Genomic DNA, 16797 nt, shown 5'->3' with positions numbered 1-16797 from the left:
TACCAGCCCCCGGTATATTTAAATACCAGCAAAATGTCAGTTTTGAGTGGAGCCACAAGGTTCAGTAAGTGGTATGTAATAATTAATGCTTAAAAATTCATAATGTGGGACTGGTTACATAGTGGCTGCCTGAGAATTTCTGTCAGTTTTCCATTTGTTATACAAATGAAGCACAGGTTCTGGTTTGCTTAATTAAAACATGTTTATTTGGTACCATCATTTACAAGGGAAAAAAAAAAATACATCAGAACAGGAAACTGCATAAAACCGGTTACATTCATACTGAACATAGATTCATTTTCTTTAACTTTGAGTACATTTTTTTTTTATAAAGCTTTAGCTTTCTCCTTCAATCCTTATGTTCTATAAATGCACATTAGTGTAAGACTTGGCAGGTGGATCTTCAGCATTGAGCTTGGACTCAGACATTGCTGTAATTTAGAGTTGCCATTAGCCCCAGATTTTCTTTAAACTGATTAAACAATACAAATTCTTTTACTTTGTCACATCAGTACAGATCAGAGGTTGCATGACCTACTACAGAACGGTGTGGTGTTGATTACGATAAAGGTTTATAGGTAATTCACAATGTATGGTTCTAAATCTTCTGGTTTGCTATTAATCGAAGACATGATTTTCACTCCAAAATCTCCTCACGTGGTAAATACAAGCATGGTTGAAAAGAAATATCACAGATCAGTATTGTAGCAGATACCAAATTGTACATTTACGATCTAAAACTGATCATCTAATACTGGCAGTACATACTTCAGTAAACGCATCTCAGTTTTTTACATTTAGAAAAGAGTTCCTCAGAACGATCTTAGCAAGATTGCTGTGCAAATTGTTTAAAATTCAAATGAGCAAAATTAAAATGATTATAAATTAACAATACTTGCATTACACAATTTAAAAATATTTTCTAAAAATGAATGTGTTTTAAGGAAAACTTATGTGACCATAAAAATGTCATGTCAGGAGTAACAGAACAGCTTTTGGCTGAAATGCTTGTCCTCTTCTCAAAGCAGTTGAACTGAGGGGAAAAAAAAAAAGCACAATAATGTCTTTTCCTGCTGAAGATCCTAGGATCAGTGTGTGTGTGTGTGTGTGTTGGTCCAGTGTCCTTACTCAGTTGAGTTGCCTATTGGCTGGCACTGCAGCATGTAGTCCCCTACCCAACCTGAAGGGGAGAGTGTCTGTTTAAACCCCTGCCTCTGCGCCAAGTCACATCATCCCTCCAACTGCCACTGTTGGGATGGGGAGCCGTCGCATATTGCCATGGCAACATATCCCTTGTGGCTGAATGGGTCTACCACAGCTAAGCACTGACCCACAGACACTTGGTACAGACGGTTGCTTTTCTGAAATAGTAGAGAGAGAGCGAGAGTGAGAACATGACATACTCGGTGCGGGGGAGGGGGGGGGCGGGTAGTGTTGGAGAATTCACCTCTTTATATGTACATTCTGAAAAAGATAATTACTTGTCAGGGGACATGCGGAATGCTTTCTAGCTATAGAACCGTCAACATGGGGGGGTGAGGGGTGGGGGATGTGTACCAACATCTGTGCACACAGAAAGGCTTACCCCAAGAGTCCACTGCTGCGAACCCCCTGAGCCGTGGCACTTCATGAGACGGGGCGGGTCTGACGAGCGGATCTCGGACATGTCCAAACACAGCAGGCCTGCCAGGATGAGCTCATGTTCCTCATCGTAGGTCCACTCCTGCACAGAGAGTGAGCCAGGAACACAGTTAAACACAGGCAACACAGCACAGAGCATAACACATCCCAGAGACAACAGCACATATTATATACACTCACCGTCAACAAACACATACACCTCATAAAGTGGCCAGTTAAGAGTATCTACCTCACAGGCTCACTATACAGGTGTCCAGTTACAGACTGGAGCCCATTTATTGCTAAGCACAATTTGTTGGCCACTGTAAACCCTGCTGATCAATAGTCACTTTCCCACCACTGCTGTCCAGGTATTGTTTGGGTGGCAGACCATTCTCAACACAGCAGTGACACTGACATGTGACATGGCGGTGTGTTTCACGCTGATATGAGTGTATCAGGTTCAGCGGTGTTGTTGGGGTTTCTACACACATCACTGTCACTGCTGGTTTTAGAGTGTTCTCTACCCCAAAAATATCCAACCAGCAGCGGTCCTGTGGTCACAGACTGACCGCGGACGAAGGGCTAGGGGACGGCTAACCATAATCGTGTATGGCAACAAACGGTCTCTTACTGAGCACCAAGGTTGGTGTTTCTAATAAAGTGGCCAGCGAGTGTATATAATCACTGTTCACAGTTGATACACACAGACTCACAAGGCTACTCTGATGTGTGAAAATAAACCAAAAAAAAAAAAAAAAAAAGCGTCACATCAGGACTGCAGTAATTCTTGCCTTATCGCAACTACACCCTGAGTGACTCACCCTGCACCTTTTCAAACATGGAACTGGTCTTCCAGTACATAGAACAGAGACAATGTCTATCATGCTAATAAATAAGGCCTGAAAGAGACAATCTGACCACTTAAATCCTGACCACAAAAAAAAAAAAAAAAAAAAAAAAAAAAGCAATAGAGAAACCAGACAGGCTTTCTATCTTAGATGCCGTTTTGGCATAATGATGTTATCATGCGCCGACAGCGATGGTTTTCCGAGCGCATACCTGTTCGGGATCCCGGGAATCACAGTCTCTCACGACCACAGCACCGCCCTTCTGGCTGGGACGCCCCTGCGCCACCAGACACTTGTCAGCCAGCAGGTTACGCAGCTGTGAGAGAAAGCGGAGAGAGCAGGGCTAGATCTGAGACAGCACCATAGACAGTTTTCGCTTATCCCATCACACAGGGTCTATCAACCCACTAACAGGCATCTAAGGATTTCCTTATTAGACAATTACGTCTGAATACACAACACTAATAGAAAAGCAGCGTGATACAGGGTCTTGGGACAGGCACTGGATAATGCTGAAACGCAGCATGGTAAAGCCATCTCGGTTCTGGGGAGAGAGCCATGTTCTTTATCAGATGGGACTGTGGCTGCAGTTCAAATGAAATTTTCTAGAATTTCTCCTAAAAGAGACCACCAGGCTGTCTACCATCAAGAACCGGATGTACATATCAGTGAATAGAGTTAACTGATTTTACTGCACGTAATTTATCTAAAGTAGAAAATTGCTGTGTGAGGCAGGTTTCACTTCACAAAATTACACTTCTGAGATAAAATGTAATTTGGAGATCTACTAAACTTTGTTAGGAAATCAGCAGCACTTCCATGTCTGTACACTCAAGTTTTCCATTATTTTATTCTGATGTGTCAGTACAATATTTTCACCGACAATATATAGTAACATATGGAACAGGTGCATTCTATTTTCAAAATCATACTAGAGAACTATAATGTAATGATACTGGTAGTATTTTCACCTGGGCAGATGATCCCAACATTATGTCTGTTTATACCCACTGTATATAGTCTACTATCTGTGACAAACACCACTCAAACGACACAGCACATCACAGCTTTACCACACTGCCCCCTGCTGTTTATAAAGAGGGATTTCTTTCTCTCTCTCTCTCTACTTACTACTCAAACAGAACCAGGATAAACAAGCTGTATGTTTATCGTGGGTCTATTTGCAGTCTGAATTAGTGCTTGGAAAATGAATTTCCCCCTTTTTTCCCCTCTGAACTTGAACTGACGCTTTGGAGTTTCTGAGTAAACACTCTGATCACCGAGGCTGATGTAACCTTTGACTGACTGACAGTTTCTGTCATGAGTAGCTGATAGAGGGTGGTGGATGGTGGTGGAGGAGGGTGGGGGTGGGGCGGGGGACTGTAAGGTTCTTACCCTGCCTCGCTGCAGTACTCTGGGCCTCCTCAGTCCTTTGTTGACAAACACAGGTTGTTGAGGTTTGTTGTTGGGAGAGGACACTTGCATCTCGGGGTAGATGTTGTCCAGGTACCACTTAAAGGAACGACACTGCAGACGCTGGCGCAGGGCCACGCGCTCGCCGATGTCCCCAAACTCCCGATTCCTCAGCTCAGGACGCAGGGCAAAGTACTGCTCCTGACGGTCACACAGACAGACACAGCGCAGAGGCTGCGCTCAGTGGAGCATTCTTACGACCAATCATAGCAATTATATAGACTCATATCCACGGTCTTAAAACAAAGGAATATCATAAAAACGACACTGAGGCAATAAATTTTCAAACTATATTAGCAAATAGAGAGCAACAAGACTTGACAGAGACATGCATCCAATACGTGAAGAAAAGCTAAATGAGTACATGATACCTTTTTAGATCATATACACTGGAGAATATATTTATCTTTTTGCTTGGTTTAAGAGCAGCTGGTAATTCATTGTGGTGGTAAAGTTTTATGAATGAGTCTCAATGGAACAATTTGAAATTACCACTGGCTGTGGAAAACATTATAGCCTACCTCATGTTTTAAACATTAATCAGAGCACTTCATCGCCGGCAAATGTTATAGAACGGCAGCTATGAGTTACGACTGCATCCATAAACGGCGAGAAAAAAATATAGTTATAAAAGCATTTCACATTCCTGTGTGGGTGTAACATAAGAGAGGAGAGTTTTACCAGCTCCTGATACACAGACTCAGTCTGAATAGGCCATGCTGGCCAGCCGTTGCCAGGGAAACAGAACTCTTGCCCTCACCTCTGATTGGAGTGTTGATGGAGAACTGAAAAACAGTCCACCCCAATCACTTTGCAGCTCTCTGTCCCTTCTCTTTAATCAAACTCAAGTTCTGATTTTGAAATCGTTGTTCCCCTCCTGTTTTGACTTTGTCGAGCCTAGTTCAAATGAAAGCGTGAGATTATGCGTACGAGTATTTGTTGTAACAACTCCAGCGTTATCAGCGAGGCCCAGTTAAAGCCTGTGGGGGTGGAACAGAGATGTCAGCAACTCTTCAGTCCATGCATGTCAGGTTCTGTATCTGCCTGAACTGCGCTGGCTCTGCCGACAGGACTGAGTAAATATTTCAGAGGAGGGCAGACAGAGTGCAGTCCCGCACTGCTCATTTTGCAACTCAACACACACACACACACACACACACACAAAAAACCCTGTAGAGGCCAACAGACATAACAAGTACAATGCTATTTATATTCCTTATGAATAATCAGTGGTAGAAATGAAAGAGATGGTGAAAACAAACCAAAAAAAAAAAATCTCAGCATGTACAAAAATAAAATAAAAGAAAAAAAAAAAAGAAAAAGAAAGAAAATGTCTACGTTAGCTGATTGGAATCTCAAGAGATGACCATCTGAGCAGTTCTTCAACATTTACAATTAGTTTTTCCATCAAATTTGGGTCAATCATTTCAAAGTCTGGAGGCCAGTCACTGGAGGGCTTTGTAGTTCTGGGAGATGTAAGCAACAGTGTAATTACAAACAGAACTCAAACCATACATCCAGATTCTAAACAAACTCTCTGAACCGCATGCTTGGCGCACTGACTCTGATGGATTGCTTGCAGCAACGGAACAACCTCTATACATGTCAAAACAGAACAATAACTAACTATATGATTGATTTATAGACTGACCCCCACATAATCAACAGACACAGGGAGTGAAGGTTCCGCATAAAGGCACCATATGTGATTAGAGAGCCTGCCCTTAGGAGATGATGGAGACTGCTGTGTATTGATGGTCAGCTATAAAACTGAATGGACACAAGGCTGTTATTTCAGCACCAGCGGTGAACAGCTCTTTGAGTCATAGACTCGGCTTCCGTACGTAGGCTATGGGGCGCAACTGATGCGGAATTTAAAAGCATCCGCTGCGGAAGTCTCCTTTCTTCCTGGTAGTCTTTAACACGTTGAGAGGATAATGTACTGAAGCGGCTTTACAGTCATGTTTTGACTTTAATATATGAAGTCTTCACAGACACTACTCTAATGAGTCATGCCTGGCTAATGCTTGCAGGAAGGTGTAAAGCCAGCAATTACATGCTGACAATCAGGCTTTTTCGACAGAACATGCTCTTTATCAATGTGTAACTGAGGTTGTAATTGTTTAAACCATTTTTTTTTCTCACTCAAAATAAGCAGAGATAATTTCCTCTCAGCAAAAGATCGATGTCAGTGTTTGCTTCATTACTGATCATCATGCGATTTGTTGTATAATCAGATTCACTTTGATAGGAAAGGACTTAACACAAAATAAAGACCACCTACTGACATCAGTCGATGAACAGATGATCAGATGAAGAGGTGAGCAGATGAAGGATTAAAGTGACTTGGATTCTGTGTCTCTTTTTCCCTTGTCTACAGTTTAACATTTTAAAAAACACATTGTGCCAAAGTCCAGAGAAGGGTCTCGTTACCTTATAGTCATCCATCCAGACATGGGCCAGTCGCAGGGAATTATGGGCCATTGTGTCCTGGCCTCCTGGTGAACCATAGGGTCGTCTTTTTCGGAAAATATGTCCCACCCGTGAGCAGGGAATGATCAACAGCTGGCCTCCACACATCCAAATCTGAGAGAGAGAGAGAGAGAGAGAGAGAGAGAGAGAGGAAGCAGAGCCTCTTGTTATTCTGGCACCGGCTGCGCCTATGAGTATTTGTAAATACACACACACACACTAACACACACACACACACGCATTTGCTCTACTCTTCACTTCTCGACAGCAATTCTGTTTACAGCTGAGGTCAACCACACAGGTCAGTGAGCAGGACTCAGCCCTGAAGGCCTATTACAGTCATTTCCAAACTAATGTGTCTTATTTCACTTTAATCACTCATTCACATCATTATTCTACTGCTGGCTCAGAGGCTCTTTGTTCTTTGATCTTTTATCATTCAACCACCGCATATGAACGCCATCAGTGCTTTGAAACAGATACACAAGATAAGTCGATCTGTCGGTAAAGTCTTGGGGTCATTCAAGTCTATCTATTAAAACTACAGAGAGATGTTTAGCCAGAAAGCGACTTTACAAGTAATGGCGAGTTGTACCAAACGCTATAGGAAAGCTAAACCAAAAATATTCTGCACAATTGGAAAAGAAATTAAGCAGAATTCTCTAGTGGTAAATCTAATTGGCTGTTTAAAGGAATGGTTGCGTCAAACTTAATCTAGCGGCCAAGTAAACAAGGCCCTGTAGGAATTCCACAGGGCTGAAATCAATCATGGAGAGAATGCTTAGCTTTGGCTCTAGAGTATGTTATGACGTTTATTAGACTTCACTCTAAAAAGCCAACTGGATTTCTAAAGAGGGGGAAAAGAGATAGTCAAACAAGCCAAAATGAGAAAGTTTGCCTAGGCAGACTGGTTGACTTTCCGTGGAGCAATGCCCTCTGGATATACATGAGTGTGTGTTTGTCCTTTACCCTGAATGAGATTTCCAAGTTCTCTCCGCCCCAGATGTCCATGCCACTGTCATACTGCCCCAGCTCGTTAAAGTAGCTTCTGTCCATAGCAAACAAGCCTCCGGCCATGGTAGGAGACCTGAAGGAGAGAATACACACTAAGTTAGCCCCATAGCCTAACAGAAAGCTATGTGAAATAAATGAAGAAGGCTATTTGTAAAGTATATTGGAAGGCTCTCCAAGGTCTCACATTGCCAGAAAGGACAGGAAGTTGTTCTGGGAACACCAACTTCGTGGCTACTTTAGCAGAGTCTATCTCAAACTTTAACGTTAGTGAGATTGAGAGAGGGCGAACAGAATGAGTGAGAAAAAGAGGGGGGAAGAGAAAGAGAAAGAGAGAGAGAAAATGTGTGTGTGTGTGTGTGTGTTGAGCTCTGGAGGGCAGCAGCTGCAGTCTACATTAGCCCTTGCCAAGCTAATGGATTTTAAGCATCCCATCTCGTACGATCGATTTAGCACCGCACACACCAGGCCCTGAAGTCAGATTGCCACTAGGACCATTCAATGGCTTTTATCTGCACATCCATAACTGGCTGGGCAGCCACAATTCTAGGGGCCACATTACAGTTTAAAAAAAAAAAAAAAAGCCGCTCTACTACGCTGTGCTAAAGAGCTTGGAAATCGGGCACACATGCACTCAGGACTCATTGATGCAGGAGATTAAAAGACATAGGCAGGATTGATCCTGCGGCCAGTGGGAGTCTGTACTGTGGTGTACCTTATGGGAGCCACGGCGCCGTCTGGGCTGTTCAGCTCTGACATGGGCACAGGATCCCATTTGAAGTGCAGGCCCCAGTTGAAGCCCCCGCGGACAATGGGAGAGGGACTGTACACCAGAGTGTCTGCGCTGATGATGTCGATGACCGGACAAACCACTGTGCGTCTGTTCTTTTTAATGGGCGTCAGCAAAGGCTGAAGCCACTCCTCATTTACTTCACAGTGACTGTCCAGGAACACGAGTACCTCACCTACGACACAAACAAAGAGGGGGAACTCGTTTACTCCAGAAAGTAAGCAAGAACAGTCAATGAACGAGGATTAATGCCTCAACCAGTTATAACTGATTCAGTTCAACAGGGATAGATGGTAAAAAAAAAAAAAAAACCAACAACAACAAAAAACAAAACCTGCCTGTAGCATGAGAGGCTCCTATCATTCTTCCTCTGATAAGGCCCTCTCTCTTCTCGTTGCGGACTAGCTTAACCTTTCCCCGGAGGTTGTTCTGCAAGTATGTGTCCAGGTCCTCCTTCAAGTCAGCTGTCAGCAATGACAGTAAGAAAGAAACACATTGGCTTAGTTAAACACAGACCTCAGATTCTTTTAGTCGATACAGTATTTAATCTGACAGTGCTTTTTTTTTTTTTTTTTAAACTTTAATTTTCATATGTGCCTGTCGGCACAACGTTCTGCAGCTCTGCTTCTGTGTTTCATAAACCAGCTCTGCTCACTCGCCGAACTCTTTCACGACGAGGCTTTCAATGCAAATTTTCTCAATAGCTTTAACAGCTTAATATCGACTGTGCTTGTAGTCGAAGTAGGTCACACACACACAATAACACACACGGAGATTACACATTCCACAACGGTGTTCAATCATTTCTGGGGCTCTGAGTATCTCAAGTATAACAGAGCTCAAGCAGAAAATGACGTCGGATGTGTTTACAAACTGGAAGGGGCCTTACTCAGGTCACTGTTGTCGTCGACCAATATGATCTCGTGGAGGAGGTAAGCAGGTGTGCGATCTAAAACGCTGTGAACAGTTCTCAGGAGAGCGGAGAACGCCTCGTTGAAGAAGCAGATGACTACGCTGGCTGTGGGGAGGGCCAAAGGATATGTCCTCTCTTTGCACCTGGGTGTAAAACAGTAACAGGTTGTAAAGGATTTCCGACGAAAGAGCACAGCCCTGAGCTGAGGGCTAACATGCACCTTGATCTCATAAAATGCTTGTTCTTCAGTCGTTTAAAACCAAATTCTGGCTGATCCAACACTTTGGGGAAACAGGTCAACTGTGTCAGCAGCATTTCACCTACACTCTGAACTTAATTCACTGAATCGAGTAACAACTTCTGAGACTGATCTGCTCTGTTGTGTAGCTACCCTTGCAACTACAGTTCATTAGGTTGTCAAATAATACAATTAAACTGAATCAATAAATTCAAAAAGTCTTTGCAATTTATCATTGCTAAAGCTGACATTGAAAAGGTTTTTTTTCTTTTTCTTTTTCTTTGGAAAGGAAATAATTATTTTGGCAAGGTCAGTCTCACAAATGAACACACGCTCTTTGTTCCAACAGACACACAGACTCACTTTTCGTTCCTGGTGTCGGGAAGGTCCCTGTGGTAACCCAGGCGGTTGCTGATGAGCACATTAAAGGCATGTTTGTGATAGCCCATATCTCGCACCTCCTGATCATGCTCATTAAAAATCATACCTGAAAACCATTGAAAGAACAAATGGATTTACATCTCTTTGAGCTAAGCTCTTTTTTTAATGAGACCAAACTGTTTTGTGTTTCAGTGTGTGTGTGTGTGTGTGTGTGTGTGTGCGCGCGCACGCATGCAACTACGGACACAGTGGGCAAAATAAATAAATAAATAAATAAAATTTAACAACTGGTATGTTTATCTGCTGAATCGATTAGAGTTCCTTTCATAATATGCTTTGGGTAGTAGGGATGTTGTCATGGTAACTGAGCCAGCCCTCTTACTGAGTTCACTGCTAAAGCTTTGACTGGTCCTACCAGTGGTGTCCATTAGGCTAGAACCCTTAGAAAGCAATAGCAAGCCATCTGGAGAACTTTCTCCAATTAAAAAAAAAAAAGAAAGAAAGAAAGAAAGAAAAGGCAGATTTCAAATGCTTTCTCGTAATCACAGACCCTTTTCATTACCGCCTTTTGCTGTCTACATTATGGGCAGCCACAATAACTCACGCTTGCCTACCATTACGATATTTTATTCATTACAAAATGAAATCCATGCTCTTTCACTCTGAACTCCAGATGTAAAGAAACATGTATGAAGGAACCATGGGATCCATTTCAGTGATCATTTTAAATTGCTCCATTTCCATTTTAATGGGCAGCCATGGGAGCCAACTGACATTACATACTTCTTCATGGACTTGTAAGCGAGGCAAACTGTCAAAAGCTGAAAAGAAACCATACAGGGTGGACGTCAGCTGGGCCGGTTTAGAGAGCTAATTATCGCTAACGACGAGCTAGCTCTGTGACACAAATGCAATCTTCTCTAACTGAATGCAACTGTGTGTGAGATTCATTCCATACTGCAACCTTAAAACAGGTGGTTTTGAATTTTAATGTTTCACTTTTACGACGCAAGGTGACATTTTTATTGCACTACAAAAAAACCCTCAAACACTCAAACATTCTGTAAAAAAAAAAAAAAAAAAAAACATATGGAAGATTTAATTTAATAATTGTGCAAAGAAAAAATCGAAAGAAGACATGTGCTGTTTCCTCCTTAGCATCAGTGCATTACTGCAGACAGGGTCACAGGCTGACTCACCCATCTCTGGGGAAAGGTCGGGTTTTTGTCCTTTGCGATTTTGTCCGCCGTCTCGGTACTGCGGCCCTGGGCCACGGGTGAAGCGGGGCTGGAAGCGATGTTGGAAACCCTGAGACTGAAGCCCCTTGATGGGCACATTCCTGTAGAAAGAGCGGCTCTCTTCACTGAGATTGAAGTAAAGGAAGAGCAGAACGGACCAAGTCACGGACGTGAAGAGGCAGCCATAGCAGAAGTAGCGCAGAGTGACGCTGCCCATTGTAGCCCTAGCATCGTTAGCGGTCCATTCTCGTGCCCCTGTATCACAGATGTTTCAACGTTAGACTCCTCAGATACAAAGATTCCACTACATCAACTGTCTCTTATCCTTAAGTTTACGGGTCTGCTAATTTTCTGGACTGACTCCGTTCCAACTATGAGAAATGACTTTTTTTAAACAAGAACATTATTTCTGCCAAATTAAACAGTGTGTACAGCTGAACTGCAATGAAAAAAAAAGAAAAAGAATGTTGTTGTGTCCTGCTAAAAGCTTCCTTTTTTCTGACAACTGCTATTCTATTTATAACTCACCAACACTGCACATAATTTAATTCAGTCTCTTGGCAGCTGTAAAACTGCATAAAGACAGAAGAGGGATTATCTGAGATCTCTGGATAAAATTAGGATTGCAGAAAAGTAAAATAAAACACATGTAGTGGGGATGTTCTGAATAAATAACTGGATGGTGTTAACTTAACTCTGGAATGCTCAACAGAATAGGTAATGAAAAAATGCACAGGAGAAATGACTAAAATGAGTAAGGAACAGGGAAATGTCAACGGTAGAAATAACAACATGGTAAAATGAGGAGAGAATAAGCCTGCTGTAATCCATGAGGGAGCAGAAGTCAGTGGACAAACCAAAGATCTAAATCCTTCTTCGCGCACCAGTCAGTGAATCAGGACTACAGTGATCCTGAGGGCAACCAGATCTCCAGGGGCTTATGAAGCCGGGATGGGGGGGGGGGGGGGGACTGTGGACAGCACTAAAATAAGATCCACTGTGACGCTAATCAGTTTAAGTCTATGCAGAGCATTAATTTGTTAACACTATATATGAACATGTAGGCTAGGTGTACATAGATAAGAGAAATGTTTGGAAACGCCTATAAATGTGAATATCCTACTGATTTCATTCTGTTTTGGGGGGTAGTGTTTGGGGGGAGGGGGGAGATTTGTGCAAAGGTCTTTCCGTCACTAGTAAACCATTAACATGACAAAATTACAGCAAGATTAAGAGAACAGATTTTTGTGAAAGCAAACAGTTGACTGCTCTGTTTAAAGTGTAGAAAAACAAATCAGAGCCGGCAGGATATTTGTGTTAAATTCTTCTAAGTTTGACATGCCCACGCAGACCTGGCTCAGAAAAATGCAGACTAATAGTCTCTCCTCTGACAAGTTAATCTCAACCTGCTTTCCAGAAACATAGTTCATGAAGGTCAAGGTCATTATTCACAGAAAAAGTACAATGTGATGAAGTGGACCACAGCTAATTACACTGCAATGTCCATCTTTTTTTTTTTTCCTCCCCTTGAGAACCCCCATGCCATTTCGTCATCACTGGAGGTTGATTTTTGAGCTTTACTGTGCAGGAAGAGCTCTGTTTAAAACCTTTGTACAGCTCTGTATAAACGAGTATAAAGCTTGTGGTTCATCAGTTATACTCAGTTGCAACATTTTTGCCATTGGTCTGAAGTGCAAGTTCAGACACCATTCACCTAAGCTACATTTTGGTGTTCTTACCTCACTCCCTCCATACATACACACAGACGCAGACACACACACATATAAATATATACATATACACACACACACATGCATGTATATATATATATATATATATATATATATATATATATACACACACATACACAGACACACATTATATATATATATATACACACACACACACACACACACATTATATATATATAGATATAGATATATATAGAGTGTGTTTATGTGTATTTACATGTATGTGTGTGTGTGTGTGTCTGTGTGTATGTATGGAGGGAGTGAGGTAAGAACACCAAAATGTAGCTTGGGTGAATGGTATACACATACATACATACATACATACATACATATATATATATATATATATATATATATATATATATATACATACATACACATACATATACACACACACACACACACACATATACATATACATACATACATACATATATATATATATATATATATATATATATATATATTTTTTTTTTTTTTTTTTTTTTTTTTTCTCTCCAATATTTCAGAGGAACTAAACAAATATTAAGTATTTGAGAATGTTCACTAAGTTTGTGAAAGACAGCACATCCCAACAGGACATGTAAACAATGAGGTAAAACTCTTCTGTCTATTGTTCTATCCTAAAAGCAATATAAGAAGACACCGGGCTCTTATTCCACTCTCTGTTTACCAGTACAACAATAGCACTTGAGCCTTCAGCAACATGAGAGCGGACTGGAAACTCAATGCCATATCAACATTTCATGATGGTCGAGAGCTGCAATAAGGCATTTCAATCACACAAACTTCTTATCTAGACAAGATGTGCACAAGAAAAATAAAATCAGTCTTATTTAGTAAAGCAGATACAGTGTACGTGTATACAGTGTATATTTTAATTTCCATCCCACTAATAAGAGACTACTACCTTTTTATTTGAGGGTAAGGTTACAGCACCAACAATTAACCCGAAGCTTTGCATGAGAATGAGGCCCATCTCTCTAAAGTTTCAGTCACCCTTATAAATGTAATAGTTTTGTTCATTGTGAAAATAACAAACATTACGAAACTGGTTTACACTACAATAAACTGGACCATCCCTTTAGTTTGCTGAGCACAACACTAAAGGTTCTGTCCGACAGTGAAACAGAAATAGAAGTAGATGGTCAGAGTTTTCAGTGACACCACAGTTGTTTAAGAGGTAAAGCCTTTCTGTTTCCAACAGATGTCCTTGATTGAAAAAGTGACAGGTTTTCAAAATGAAATGCAACACTCTTCACACACTGTACTCATAGGCTCTGGAGGCCCCATTCAGATCGATGGACAACATAGTAAATGGAGCCTACAATTGTAATCTTTGAACACAATGGACTTGCCCTCAAAAATATTATCACATGCATAATACAGCAAACGCACAGCCCGGCACATCATGCTCTCTTAAATAAACAACGTGAAAATAACACTTTTTAACAGAGGTTTTAACACTGACGTCCGTAAAGATATTTACACTAAATAAGCTAAATCATCACAACTCAATTATCTTTGCACGTGCAGACCCCTTAAGCGGAGAACAATTAAATGAGTGCGCGTGTGGAGACCACAAAATAAACAGTAATCACAAACAAGAGAACTTCCCGAGGATATCTTCCCAAATAAAAAGCATTGGTTAGACTTAGACAAGTGAGGACTGGTAAGAAGGGGCCGCGTCTCTAAACGTAGCTATTCGGATATGACAGAGGCGCCAGAGAATTTCATGCTGTTTGCCAAAAACGATAACTAATCTGAAACTTCATTTTACTTTTTCATGAATACAGTATGGAGAGTAGCCTAAACTATGAGTCGCTAATCGTCACAATCGCAAAGACAGTGTGTTTTTGTTTATTCAGTGCCTGAAGCACGAAAAAGTTATTGTACAATACAGCTCTAAAATTCATCCTCCGTTTCACTGGTATTTCACGAGAACTCTGTCCAGTTGATGTAATAGGATGCAGAAATCTAACCAAATAGCGCTATATTTAAAACGCTCATATCAGCATTTCAGGAGTCCATTGCCTCAACGCTCATTACGACATGTACGCCCTGGGTCTGCAAGCAAAACTGCTTGTATTTGCTAGCTCGGTACTATGCTAAATCTAGCTAAGCTATTTAGCCGTATAGTCTAAATTCCCTGCTAACGATAATGCAGCGCCCCGGTAACCCTGCAATCTACAAACGCCTCTGATTTCTTTGTGACTGCTTGGGATTGCTGGTTGACATTAAAACAGTACACAGTCTAACTAGGTAACTCTAGACAAAAGTGAGTCTGCTAATTCCAGCTTCACAAAAATACTGTTACCTCGCCACAGAAGGAGATTTTAGTTAAGTTAGCTAGCAACGCTCAAAAGCATACAAGTGGGCAGTGAAATATAGCCAGCTCCCTGCCGTTTAGGTTACTTTGGTGTAATCTACGTATGCGTCTAGCTGCATAGCTTCAATTTACACGGCAAAGCACATCGACTCGACTCACTGGCGATAAATAACTTTCACAAAACCACCCAGGTTAATTAATACGCAAACTGGGAGCGGTGTCTTGTATTACGCCGCGAAGTAACATTTATCGCAGACGTAAATTACTTTACTACAAGTGGTGATCCCTGAAAAAGTAATTGTAAAAAAAACCGAAACACTCTCATGAATGACTTAGTATACTGTTAAGCTACACAAACAACCATGTTACTGACAACTAGCTATGGGTTAGTAGCGAGTGAAGTCACTTGTAAACATTTATCTGTTCTGCGACTTCTTACAGTATATATTTGCATACACTTACTTGGCGATGAACATCACGTTTCACTGATTCGTTTGTTCAACAATGCACAGCCAGGCCACAGCTACTATTTTATAAACTGTGTGGAGACACTTCTTATCATTCACTATACTGCAACAGTTTCCTCAAAATCCACATCATGGCTTAACCGCGTGACTAATGTCATAGCAAATCGAGTCATACCGCAGAGAGCACAAACACAAGGCAAGGGACTAATCCAGAATCAATCCTTTCGCCGCTTTGAGCAGATATGTTAAGGACTGTACGGGCAACAGCCAAGTAATTACTCCATATCGTCCCCTAGTGGGCTTCATGTTGAATCTAATTTGCTTCAACCAATCCAGTTGTTTCAGAACTGTTAGAAGGGCAGAGGGGAAAATGCTACAGGCCGATATAGGATTGGACCAGGATTTCATCTTCCATTTGCTGCTGCGCTCACTCTGCTCATCAAACAGCCCTAGTGGCAGCGCCTTTAACAGCAATTTACGCACGATTGCAAGGGAATAAATGAACTCAGTGTGTCTGAAACACTGTCTGGAAAGCCACTTAAATGTCATGAATTAAAACTGTTTAGTATTTAGAATATTGTAAATACCAGACATTAGTTTGACGACAGGACATCATGACCAATGCAGAAAACATGTCAAATTCAATTTTAAAACGGATCACGTAAAATATCCTGCGCTGTGGAGAGAGCTTGCGCTGAATAAGATGTTTAAACATACTTGATTAGAGATTATGAGTATGCAAGTATGTCACTTCTTAAAACGACTATACATTATATTCTGGGATTTGTTGAATGCCATTTCACTGAACACTAATTAAGTCTAGTTTATGTCAGTGCGGTGTATTCAGAACCGAGATGTGATGTTCCAACTATATATATACGAAGTTACGTTTTCGACACTGTATGACACGGTTTTTTTTACACAAAGAAGAATATGATTGGCATGCAGTAAATATACAGTGTAGCAGACAAGCAAACAAGAACATACTTTTATCCATGCCTCTAGCAACTTCATGTAATCAAAGTAACGTATAATTTCATCAGCATTTTTTCTCAAAGCAACACGAGTTTCCATAAGAGGTTGTGTAATGATGATTCAGACCACAGGGTGGAACTATTTCAAAAGGTAATTTTAAGTACGCATTCTACGTTGCGCTTTAACAGTTAAAGTACGACAAATGATTACAGTTATTGTCACTGAAGACGGAATAAACCACGAGTCCAAATCAGGACAAGTGATATCAAAAAGTCCCGAAATGTGAGA

General features: G+C 41.2%; 1 protein-coding gene across 2 annotated transcripts; it reads right to left on the bottom strand.

The window, feature by feature from the left end:
- Window positions 1-214: 214 nt before the first annotated feature.
- On the bottom strand, window positions 215-15783 carry galnt11 (UDP-N-acetyl-alpha-D-galactosamine:polypeptide N-acetylgalactosaminyltransferase 11 (GalNAc-T11)). 2 transcript variants are annotated; one of them, XM_030768293.1, is made up of 12 exons: window positions 15710-15783; window positions 10949-11242; window positions 9732-9855; window positions 9107-9273; window positions 8556-8681; window positions 8143-8392; window positions 7386-7503; window positions 6378-6530; window positions 3867-4085; window positions 2683-2787; window positions 1586-1723; window positions 215-1361 (listed from the first exon to the last, which is right to left on the bottom strand). In XM_030768293.1, exons 2-12 carry the CDS (start codon window positions 11202-11204, stop codon window positions 1230-1232), a joined length of 1788 nt encoding a protein of 595 aa, XP_030624153.1. In that variant the 5' UTR covers window positions 11205-11242; window positions 15710-15783; the 3' UTR covers window positions 215-1229. The 2 variants fall into 2 exon arrangements, with proteins under 2 accessions (XP_030624153.1, XP_030624152.1); XM_030768292.1 differs by having other exon boundaries at window positions 15530-15751.
- Window positions 15784-16797: the final 1014 nt, after the last annotated feature.

The sequence above is a fragment of the Chanos chanos genome, chromosome 3 (genome assembly GCF_902362185.1).
Source record: "Chanos chanos chromosome 3, fChaCha1.1, whole genome shotgun sequence".
NCBI classification, from domain to species: Eukaryota; Metazoa; Chordata; class Actinopteri; order Gonorynchiformes; family Chanidae; genus Chanos; species Chanos chanos.
The sequence above is the reverse complement of the archived record's forward strand: the minus strand, read 5'-3'. Positions and strand labels throughout refer to the sequence as shown.

Bases quoted from the DNA above. Each gene is read 5' to 3' on its own strand.
- galnt11 (XM_030768293.1), bottom strand. From the start codon at position 11,204: ATGGGCAGCGTCACTCTGCGCTACTTCTGCTATGGCTGCCTCTTCACG. The intron at 7,504-8,142 runs GTACACCACAGT...TCTCTCCTTCAG, and splicing joins GGCGCCGTGGCTCCCATAAG to GTCTCCTACCATGGCCGGAG. The intron at 6,531-7,385 runs GTAAAGGACAAA...TCTCTCTCTCAG, and splicing joins ACTTGGAAATCTCATTCAGG to ATTTGGATGTGTGGAGGCCA.